The sequence below is a fragment of the Andrena cerasifolii genome, chromosome 2 (assembly GCF_050908995.1).
Source record: "Andrena cerasifolii isolate SP2316 chromosome 2, iyAndCera1_principal, whole genome shotgun sequence".
Lineage (NCBI taxonomy): Eukaryota > Metazoa > Arthropoda > Insecta > Hymenoptera > Andrenidae > Andrena > Andrena cerasifolii.
The window spans coordinates 25,690,720-25,702,776 of record NC_135119.1 but is presented as its reverse complement, the minus strand read 5'-3'; the positions used below and the strand labels follow the sequence as shown (position 1 = coordinate 25,702,776).

Here is a 12,057-nt window from a genome sequence, read left to right as displayed (position 1 = left end):
GCTTTGACGAAGGTGGAGCAAAAGTTGCTTCCATTCGACTTCAGAGTACCCTTTTTTCGGGAGTGTGTCTGAATACGCTCGAAGTGTAGAGACAAGCAGTGCGATGAGTTTAGAATCGAGTTGAGAGGGGCCATTGAAGGAATGACGTTGGCTGGTCGGTAGGAAAGACTCTATGATCCTGGGCCCGTATGTTCACAGACAACCCCTCTTACTTCTCGTTGTCGGGCGGCGCAGCGTCGTCGTCGACGGCGACGACGCCCACGTCCACAACGAGCGTCGCCTTCTCACCGCCCTCGAAAGGCCCCGCGGGCCTCACGGCCCTCTTCCGGCGACGCCCGTGCAAAATGGGCGCGACGTCCTCGGCCAGCGTGCTCTCGACGTCCACTGCCAGCAGCCTGATGGCTCAGGAGAGCAATAGGAGCAGCGCGTCGGGGGCCTCGGCCCCCTCGACGCCCACTGAGGAGCGGGTGCCGATGCTGACGAGGAACGGGACGCCTCACTGCGGCAACGGGGGCCACGGAGGAGCTTCCGGGCAGAGGAGGAGCTTTAGGAACCTGTTCAGGTCCGTGAGCGCGAACGCCGAGCACGAGAGGACACAGCAGATCCTCAAGGGCGACCCAAGGCCGTCAGATGTGGCGCCACCCTCTCCGTATCTGCCGCACAGGTTGGTATTCCGCTCTTTGGGGCGCGGAAAATTTTTTGGGCGGCGAATTTTGGGAAATGGCAAATTTTGGGAGCGATCAATTTTGGGAAGTGACCAATTTTGGGAAGCGATAAATTTTGGGGAGCGGCAAATTTTGAAAGTGATAAATTTTAGGGAGCGGCAAATTTTCGAGAGCGATAAATTTTTAGATGCTGCAAATTTTGGGAAGCGATAAATTTTGGGGAGCGGAAAATTTTGGAAGTGATAAATTTTAGGGAGCGGAAAATTTTAGGGAGCGGAAAATTTTAGGAAGCGATACATTTTGGGAAGTGACAAATTTTGGGAAGCGATAAATTTTGGGGAGCGGAAAATTTTGGAAGTGATAAATTTAGGGAGCGGAAAATTTTGGGGAGCGGCAAATTTTCGGGAGCGATAAATTTTTAGATGCTGCAAATTTTGGGGAGCGATAAATTTTTAGATGCTGCAAATTTTGAGGAGCGGAAAATTTTAGGAAGCAATGAATTTTGGGGGGCGTAAAATTTTGGGGAGCGGCAAATTTTGGAGAGCGACAAATTTTGAGCAAAAGAAATTGGGAAATGTTTAAAGAGGCTTGAGACAACTTTAAAAACAATTCACTTCTTTTTTTCATGTAGCAAATTAGCAATGACTCAGATGTGAGTTGCCCTGTTGAATTAATTTCGAAATTGTCTGGACTCTTTTAAATTAAAATATTTGATGATATTTCGGGAAAAGAACGACAGATGCTTGTTAGCCTAGGGGCGCGAAATCTTCAAACCCTCCCCTGGCCTTGGGAGTGGTTCTTAGGTGGGGTATAGTTAGTGGAAGGTGTAGTGGGGGTGTAGTTGTGGTGTTGGGAGAGAGTGAGATTTTGTGGGAGCTTGCAGGGGAGAATGCATTTTGAAAGTTTGATCAGAAGTGACTGGAACAAGTGCTTTTGTCATTTTAGGTAGTTCGATATAGTGTCTTTAGAATGAGGTGTACCAAGCAATGGTAATATTTGTAGATGGGAAAGAAAGATAGCAATACTGATGTACCAAAATTTACTTATTTGAAATCTGATCCTTGAAATAATTAATCTACCACAAGTCTCATTATCCCCAACAGATCCCACTCACACTCAGAGAACGACAGAAGGCGACCAGGTCGAAGGACCGCTCTAAAGTCAGCCAGCGAGCTCCTGTCCAATGATATGGTCTATTGTGGTCTGGCCAGGGACGGTCACGACCACAACGATGACGATGATGACGATGATGACTCCAGCGAGGTTTTCGTCGGTGTCGACGACGCCAGGTCAGTGGTTTAAAAACGTCCATTCTAAGTAGTACAAATTTGAGGAACCCAGCAGAAAACAAGCACATGCCAACATTTTATGATTTCATTAGCTGATCATGAAATTACACTACATTGTAGGAACGAATCGAAGATTCCTTGTAGAAAACACTGTAAGTGCCAAAATTAAAAAGCAAAAATGTATCGCAAAATGTTCTGCGTGCCAATGGCAACACTATAATATAAAATTCGATTTTTGTCACTTACAGTGTTTTCTACAAGGACTCTTCAATTAATGCTACAAAGAAACGAAAATTTATGCACACGTGACACGTGTTTGTTTTCAACTGAGCCTCTCATTTTCAACACATTCATCTATTAATTTTGGTGCCACTGGGTTATTCAATACACAAAGGCGTGATTTTTTTTAAAGTATTTATTGTAAAGGCACTTCTATTGTACTAACGCAATTGATGTCTCACAGGTACTACAATCTTTCGTCCACCCTGCCAGCAGCAGGCTCAGCCGCAGCAGGGCGAAGGAGACACTCGATTGGTACTTTCCTGGGCAAGGATCGAGGGTCCTCGAGCAAGGAGAACCCTAACAGGAGGCAACCTCCCAGCTCCAGTGTCATTGTGGAGCCAGACACCATGGCGCCCCCTGCACCTGTGGACACCGTCGATGGCGTTCATGTCGAAGACAGGACAGGGAGGTCCTGCAGCAGGACCAGGCGCAGGAGACATCGCAGTTCCTCGAGCAAGGGTGAGTGAATATACACTGCTTGATTATTTACGATTTACGCAACAGTTAGGCACCACGAAACAAGAAACTCTGCCTAGGGTTGGACAGATCCTGGGGATTTCTCATAATGGATCAGTAGAGTGTAGAGTTCGAATTACTAATATGTTCTTTAACCACCACTATATGCATTTATTCCATCAGGAAACGAGTAGATGGTCATTTGTATCTGAAGCATACTCGAACAATTAGAAACTTAATGATTGTATACAATTTATAGCCGCGTAAAGGGGGACGATTAAGTAGCACTAACGAGACCATAATATCTACAAATGAGTAGTAATAGAAAGAAGCTTAGAGTGAAGGAGGGATTTGAAGAAATCTTACATGCAGCAACGAAACACAATGTTCTTCAAAATTTAGATCTTCCATTCCCCCCACTTTCTTTCTCCTAGTCACTATTCGAGTTTAAGTGAAACATCTCCGCCGTAGCGGCCAGTAATGGCGCTTAATTGACAGATTAAGAGAGCTTAGAACCGCCTGGACGAAAGACTGAATGTCGCCTTTGATTCTCACGAGGCCTCGCCAGCAATGGATTCAATTTTCACCCGAATCCGCGCCCATTCTTCCCTCCTTGTCGATCAATCGCCACAGCGATTACCGTCGCCACTCGAACAGAGGAAGGTCGCGTTCCCACGGGCCGAATTTCGCTCGGCGCGCCCGCATGCCTGCTCGAATCGCGCTGCACAAAAGCCTCGTTACGAATTCATAGCAACGACTTCGATTCCGATCGGCTCCATTCGCCGCCTTTGCCCCTCGTCGATTCTCCTCCCGCGACCACGTTGCCAGTATGCCAGTAAACATTCCACGAAGAAAACTGAAAGTTTCTTCAACCCTCTTGGCACTATAAACCCATGAACGCATTCATAAATTGCGAGGAACGCCTATAGGCGTTTGGGAACTATGCTTAAGAGATACACCTGAAGCACTTCCGCACGCAGGGTACGCTTAACATTTGAGTCTCAAGACTGGGGGGCTTAAATTGAGAAATATTAAATATGAATACTGTTTTAATAACTATCGATCCTTTTCTGCATAATTGTATGTGGAGGATATCAATTCTTCTTCATCTCAGTGCAAGAATTTTTAAGACCTCTTCAATTTGTGATTATTGAGGAGTTGCAAAGGTAAACGATGTAAGTGGCAGTACTTGAAATCTTCAGTAGAAACAAAAAACGCATGTTTCTTCATATTGCCAATTACGTCATTTATCACTCGTTTATCTCAATTTGACATAAAAATATTAGGGTCGTGAAGATTGCACTTTCATCGTTTTTCACCACAGCGAACTAGGCACTCGCGATTTTAGCTCCATCTTGCGCTAGCCATTACAGTTCAAATAAATAATTCCAGCACTTATAACGTTAGCCACCGTATTCCCCATGTAATTCACAACCTTCTCCACTAAAAAAATTAGAAATAATTTTTTAAAATTAGAAATAATTTTTTAAAATTAGAAATAATTTTTTAAAATTAGAAATAATTTTTTAAAATTAGAAATAATTTTTTAAAATTAGAAATAATTTTTTAAAATTAGAAATAATTTTTTAAAATTAGAAATAATATTTTAAAATTAGAAATAATTTTTTGAAATTAGAAATAATTTTTTAAAATTAGAAATAATTTTTTAAAATTAGAAATAATTTTTTAATATTAGAAATAATTTTTTAAAATTAGAAATAATTTTTTAAAATTAGAAATAATTTTTTAAAATTATTTCTAATTTTCTTAGTACCTACATCGTTTACTGGCTCAACACAAGTATCCCTTTCCTATCTATTTGCATACGATTCCTCCTTTCGAAGGTGTCCGCAGTTTCTCACGGTCAGCGAAACGGGGACCGCGCGATTCTCCTCCGGCCCGGGCTCTCCTTGACATTCGACTTAGGAGTCGCTGGCCCTGGAGGATATCCGGTGATCTTTGATCGACTCGCAGATAATCCCCGCTGACGGACGTGCGGCGGACGGGCACGGGATCGCCCCCGGAAGCCCTGCAGCTTTAGTATTCCGTGGAACGACCGTTGCCCTTCCGACCTGCGGCCGAAACGCGAGGAGCGCGCGGCAGAATTTACGGCCTTACGTGATCCGTCGATCGCGTCCCGTATCGAGACACATCGATCCCACGTGACACACCCTCGCGACTCCTGGAACTTATGTCGTCCACGTGTCTCGCGTGTCCCCCTTTGTCTCGCCGGCTTAATTAGCGACCGTGCCTTCCGGCGGGGCCTAGACCGAAATAAGCCCCCTGCCTCGTGGAGAGGACACTCGCATCGATCGCGTCGAAACGAATGCACAGGCTGTTGCTGGTGTTATTATAATAGCGTGTAGGGAGGCACTGTGAGCGAGGGGTGCACGGGGATATCGGGGGAGGAAGAAGATTTGCTCTATTACTGCAAGTCGTGGAGTGGTTTCAATTCAATCGATGCTTTTTTAATAGTAGGCGATTTTAAGTAAGGTGTTTTTAAACGGTCACCCCTTCTTATAATCAGAAATTGGTCACATGGGGTGCACCGCACCCCAGCTTTATTTTTCAGTTAGCGTTTTCGTATTTTGGAATCTTTTAACTTTTCAGTGATAATTGCATCTTCATTTGTAATGCTTTAATAGTCTTTCTCTGGAAATGTAAATTCTGATATGATGAATTTTGTAGTTCAAGAAGAGCGATTTTCCACGGTTATAGAAAAAGGAGGTTTTTTATTTTTTATTTTTTTGGGGGATAAATTCTCTTTGGAAGTCCTAATGGCGCGACATTTGAACTCGAAAGTTTCTCTTGGGGTGGGATAGACTCCGTGTGACCGCGAAGGGTTAATTTGATGATCTGGAAATGTGGAAGCTTTCCGAATATAAAACCAGTAGCGCACTCAGGATTTTACCCTGGCGGAGCTGAGTTGATCGAATAAAAATTTAGAAATTTTATACAAATTTATTCAAAGAATAAAATCCAGTTTTCTTTTCTGTTTACAAAGCTTTTGAATTACCTCAGTCGTGGATCCATTCATCCCCTTTTTCCTTTTTCGTTGGGGGTGCCAGGGCCCTTCTCCCCCCTCTGGGTGCGCCACTGCTTTCACGTATCCCAAAAGGGACATTCCATGCGAACTCCGAATATCAAAAATAAAAAGGTATAGCCGCTTGGCCGCTGCGAGTACCGCGTCAACTTTCGAAAATTTTTACAGAGCCAATTTTAAAATGTCCATATTTTTTAAAACTTGTCCATCAGGAGAAAGAATAGAACTATATTCTCCTTTTTTTAGATTTTTAAAATCGCGCCCGATGTTAAAAACCTGCATTTGTTTAAAAATTGCACAAAAATTGTTCAATTTTTTTTATTAAACTGAAATAATTTTTTCTTAAAACTTCAATGTCTTCTCTATAAGCACTTTAAATCTCATCTCCATCCGTTTACTACTTCCACAGCTATAATATTTTGAAAAAAAGTTAGCACTTAACTTCAAACAGCTGTAAAATCGTAATTTTTCAAAATTTTTCAAAATCCTTTGAGATACCTTTAAATATCACTAAACACTGCAACATATTCAAATCTCAGCAATCTACGAAAACTCACTCCGAAATCTGTCCGAGTTCGCAAGGAGTGTCCCAAAAGATAGCTGAGATTACAGCTAAGAAACACTAAGCTACTAATCTGAGCATGAGCTCTCCCACTGGCGTGAAAGAGTCCTTCCGCTTCTCGTTACTGCGGTAACAAGTCGAAGCTCCGAGCTCCAGAAATATTAATGTGCCAGCGGTCGTTCTTCCTCCTGTTACCGTACAGGAAAGCAGAAAGCTTGTCACGTTGCGTAGCCATCCCCAGCAGCAGAGAGCAAGAATCGACAACGCGTCGCTTCCGTCTAGCATTGACAGCGGCCGAGATTGTCGTGCCCCGTCCGTGCCGGAAGTTTTCGTTCATTTGTTGACACTGTCACGTCGCCCCGGTCCGTACGAGCCGTCGAAAGGATACGCACACTCCACTTTAACGATATTTTTCACGCTGCCTGGCGGGGGCACGTAGCAGCGGGATAAACTGTATACAAGCCCGGCGAAAGAACCGGTGCATCCGGCCGCGCGGATGCCGCGGCGTGCTGCATCCGGACGGGGACACGGCCGTGACACGTTGTTCCTCGGTGTCGTTAAAGCAAACTGTGTGTTGACAGCCGTCCATGATTCCTTTCACAACTTTGCGTCGCGAGCTGACAGACTTTCGCTGGAGAATTGATGGTAACAAGGGGTGGTTCACGGGGAGCGATATATATGCACATTTGTAGCGTCGAGGTTGTTACACAGTAGAGTAGTGGGCGGTGATAAGGCAGTGAGGAGGAATGGTTAAGAGGTGAAGGGGTTTAATGCCCTAGGACACGTTTGGGGAAACTCCATTTTTTGGAATGTGTAGGGGAGAGCGGGGACAAACAGCGTCATGAAAGTAACACGCCATCTGCCCACTTCCACAAACAATTCCAAAACGTTTGCTTTACACAGTTACATGCGTGTAGTGTCTCTTTTATTGTACTGAGTGACGTTTAGCTGTAACACGAATCGTATACCCTGGACAAGCTAAACTTGTTATTTAGATCATTCAGGTAAGTTTCTCCTATTTTGGTTTTTTGTTAATATTCATAGTTGAACTGTAGATATTAAACGAATTATTTGCTAGAGCGTTCTTAGATAATTTCTTTATAAGTTCCTGTATTTGATTTTAACAAGTCTGGTATAGTTTGTATGTTATGACAGTTCTATTCTGAAACACATGGCTGGGGACAAAAGTAACACGTCGCTGCGGGGACGAAAGTAACATGTTACTTGGGCGAGCAAAATAGCATACAGGGTAGGAATTCTTCAGATGATAATGATTGTCTATGTGTGGTTTGATTGGACCCTTTCAGTGAAAGCTGTTCGAGAGAGAATCATCCCAAATGTCTAGATTTTAAGGGTTAGACTCACGAAGACTGCAGCATGGGCGATCTTCACTACATATGTCATAATTTTAATTCGGATTCGGTGAAACTTAATACCTATCATTTAACTAAATACACAATATCAAAGAAATGTTCGAAGCTAGTTATGCTTTACGCCTTTCGTTATTTAAAATTTATTTGCTTTTATCGTTACTTAAAATATATTTATTTAAATGTTTCTTTCTATCGTTTTTTATAATAAAAAATCCTTCTTTTGCGTTGGAAGAAGTGTTTTTACTTAATTCTCCTCAAAATAATTAGTGTTACTTTCGTCCTACCCCTGCAGGACAAAAGTAACATTGACAGTCACTGCGGAAAACTGCCATAACTTTTTAACTACTTATCACTTAAGGCTGAATATGGGCTCAAACGATAGACCAAGAAAAATAGTATCCTAAGGAAATTTTCATTTTTATATCTATAAAAGATAATTGTAGGTTAGGCCAAATGTAAGAAGTTACTTTTGTCCCCGCTCTCCCCTACATTTTGATAGTTGCTTAACCCTTATTTCACATCTGCATAACGTCCTTTAACACCTATTTCACATTTCCTAAACGCCCTTCACACCCCTGAACTCCTATTGAACAGCTCCATAATACCCTTTAACCCTTTCTCCAAAGATTTAAGTGTTCCTACAAAATTACCACCCTCCCCTTGACACCACATCGAAGTCCTAAGCTATATATATGTAGAAAATTTAATAGCACATAATACAGCGCAAACACCCTACGCCCTCTCGTTCCACAAACCCTTTAGAAAAACCCTACTTACTATACCAGCCTTCCACATAATCTACAAATCTCCAGAGTACCTACCGATCTTAATTCCAGCGACTGCTCCCTCGAGCGCGATGATCATTTTGCAAGCACGTGCATATATTGTCTTCCATCTCCCTGTTCAGCTCGCCGCGAACGGTATATCGATGTTCCCCGGTGCAGAGCTGCAGAATAATAATTAATGATTCTGTTTCGCGCGAGGATGCTCGACCGATGGCATGTTAAGCAGACAATAGAGCAGGTCGCGTAGATCTGCCTCGGAAGATGCCGGTCAATAACCGTGAAATTAAGCATTCCGCCGGCACAGGCCGCTTTCCATCCGCGTATATATTTACCGGTTATACTTCCTGGTGCCGGGCGTGCGCGGTTTCCGGTCCCACCCTTGCTGGAGCCTCGTATCCGGAACGCGGCGACTCCGTTTCCTTCCCTTTCGTTTGCCCACCACAGTTTCAGCTCGATGTCCTCTCGCGCTCTCGCTGCGCATCCCCCATCTGCCGTTCCCGTTTCATGGCCCACGAAAATTCGAACATCCAATGCCTCGTAATATGTAGGTATATGCATCAGTGGCGCACTCAGGATTTAATCTTGGGGGGAGCCGGGTCGAAGGGATAATAATATTTTTAATGCAAATTTAATCAAATTTATTAGGTGATTATGAAAATTTATTTAAAGAATACAATCCAGTTTTCTTTTTTTTTTTAAATTTATTTAAAGAATACAGTTCAGTTTTCTTTTCTTTTTTTTATATTTATTTAAAAAATAATATCCAGAATTCTTTTCTCTTTGAAAATTTATGTAAATAATGAAAGCCAGTTATATTTTCTTTTTGAAAATTTATTTAAAAAATACAATCCAGTTTTCTTTTCTTCTTTTTTTAAATTTATTTAAAGAATACAGTCCAGTTTTCTTTTCTTTTTTTTAAATTTATTTAAAAAATAATATCCAGAATTCTTTTCACTTTGAAAATTTATGTAAATAATGAAAGCCAGTTATATTTTCTTTTTGAAAATTTATTTAAAGTATACAATCCAGTTTTCTTTTCTTTGTTTTAAATTTATTTAAAGAATACAATCCAGTTTTCTTTTCTTTTTTTAAATTTATTTAAAAAATAATATCCAGAATTCTTTTCTCTTTGAAAATTTATATAAATAATGAAAGCCAGTTATATTTTCTTTTTGAAAATTTATTTAAAGAATAAAATCCAGTTTTCTTTTCTTTTTTTAAAATTTATTTAAAGAATACAATCCAGTTTTTTTTTCTTTTTTTAAATTTATTTAAAAAATAATATCCAGAATTATTTTCTCTTTGAAACTTTATGTAAATAATGAAAGCCAGTTATATTTTCTTCTTGAAAATTTATTTAAAGAATAAAAGCCAGTTTCCTTTTCTTTTTGAAAATTTATTTAAAGAATAAAATCGAATTTTCTTTACCTTTTACAAAGCCCCTTCTGGGGAGTGGCCAGAGCCCCTTGACGCCCTCTGGGTGCGCCACTGAGGTACATACCTTCAAAAATGAATCTTCCCAGTTCTCAAAATTTTTCATAGCCTCAAGTAGCATTGTACTTTCCCCATTGCATCAATATTTGAACCAAACGTTGGGTCTTAGGACATCATCGATTTCTTCCCTTTCCCTGGAGAATTCTGTAAGGATACCACAAGGACATGTAAAGAAACCGGAAGTCCCACATTAAACATAGGAATTACAGTAGTTCGTGCCAGTAGGTGAGCCGGCCACTAATTAATTTAAATTGATCGCCGTTTAATCGTTTACTGCCCGTTAATGGCGCCCGCCTTCATTAGCGATGAACAAGTTGGAAAATTAAAGGTTCGCCCGCTTCGAAGACGGATGCCGTCTTCCGCTTTTTGCCCGCGCCCGCTGACAATGAGAGACAGGGAGAGGGAGAAGAAAGAAAGGAAAGGAAGGGGTCTTCCTTTCGCGGGCAATTATTCTTAATTATCCCTCGGTCGTCCTTCGACTTCGTTAATCGTACTAATTGGCCTCTGGTTGACGGCGGGGAACGGTGATCCGGCATTTAAATCGAAAATTATTACGGTCCGATTCGTCGATCGCGCCGCACTCCGGCCAATTACTTCGGCGCGATTTATTTTCGCGGGGGCGGACAGTATCGGTACACCGGGAGGCTGTGCAAACATCCGGGCCGCGGCGTCAAACGGACGCGAACTCTCTTATCGAGTGATAGTTGCCAGGTCGTGGGTTGGAATAGACGTTCCCGAAACACGCGTGCTCCGAACTTCCCTGGGAGCAACTTTCTTCGTAGATCTTCTGACAAGGGACACTATCGATGTGCCCACCTCAATTATTTTCTTCTCCAAATATCTTCTAAGGCACAGAAATCTAAGTTTTTTTTTATTTTTGCCGAATCTCAATTTTAAGATTTTTACGGGGTGGAACAACCCCTCAAAGTTCGAAAATGGAGCAGTATTTCGGAAAAGTTTATACTTGTGTTGCAAAAGATATGAAAAGCTGGTGTATCTTGAAAAGTCAACTAGAAGGGTCTAATGAAGAACAGTTTTCCCCCTCATGAGGGTTGATTTAGCAAAATATTGGAGGTGGGAAGGGGTTAGCAGAAATAGAAATTTCTCAGATCTTTATAACAATAATAATAATAATTATTTATTCCACTAGTAGATATTGAGAATAATATCAAGAAAATAAAAAAAAACTTAAATGCATATAAGAAAACAAAAAAAAAAGAAAAATAGTTGAGTTAGAAATTATATAATATATGTAAAAGTAAAAGTGGAAGTACAGTGCAAAAGCAAACTAACAGTTACCTACCTGCTCTCCAAACCCTCCACGAATTTGTATCGAAAATTAAGTAGACTCTAAAGAATTAAAGTCCTTCAATGCAAGACTAGGTACAAAACCACAAAGTTCTCAAAGGAAAGCTGTTTTAAATCGAATCTAATGGACAGAAGCTACTCGAAGCTTGTCCCATGGTCCTCATTTGCAGCCGCGATTATTTTTAGCCGCCAATTGCTCGTATTGAATTACGAAAGCCTCGTTATCCCCTTACGAAGGACACAGGACCCTGCCAAACGAGGGTTAATTACGCAAAAACAGTGGGGAGGGCGAACGGTCGTATTGAAAATGATTTCGAGGCCGAATTTTTATTCGTGCCCTGGAAAGGGATTCGAGATTGGAGTCGGAACGGTCATCAAGTACCTAAACGAGCCCTGATTGGTCAATACGCGATGTCCGGCAACTGCGATTTATTCGGCGAACCGGAAGACCACTGTTGTTCCTCTGCCGATAATGCCCCTGCACGATTGTCACGTCTGCCTTCGCGCCTATAAATAATTCGCACGCAATAATTATGCTCCCTACATCGCAGCCCCTCTTACGGAGCTGTTTTCCTCAAACAATTCATATAACAAATTCATTAGTTGATTACGCAACGTAGAGTTACAACTATAATATTACATAACGCCACTGATTAGCATGAAATTGAATATATAGACCAAAGGTGCATCTATACACCTGTACAGATATATCGCCATCGTCGAGTAGCGCTACAATTTACGTATGCTCTTCACGTTGATGTACCGTAAAGTGGGGAAACATTGGCATGTTTTTGGAACAC

At 41.6% G+C, this 12,057-nt stretch overlaps 1 protein-coding gene across 3 annotated transcripts in view; it reads left to right on the top strand.

Moving 5' to 3' along the window:
* Stumps (DBB domain-containing protein stumps) overlaps positions 1–12,057 on the top strand; it is a 58,951-nt gene that overhangs the window by 14,439 nt on the left and 32,455 nt on the right. For all 3 annotated transcript variants that reach the window (XM_076806755.1, XM_076806754.1, XM_076806753.1), the window contains exons 3-5: positions 199–664; positions 1,769–1,954; positions 2,418–2,695. In XM_076806755.1, coding sequence (XP_076662870.1) covers positions 199–664; positions 1,769–1,954; positions 2,418–2,695 — 930 coding nt within the window. The remainder of the gene's footprint in view (positions 1–198; positions 665–1,768; positions 1,955–2,417; positions 2,696–12,057) is intronic.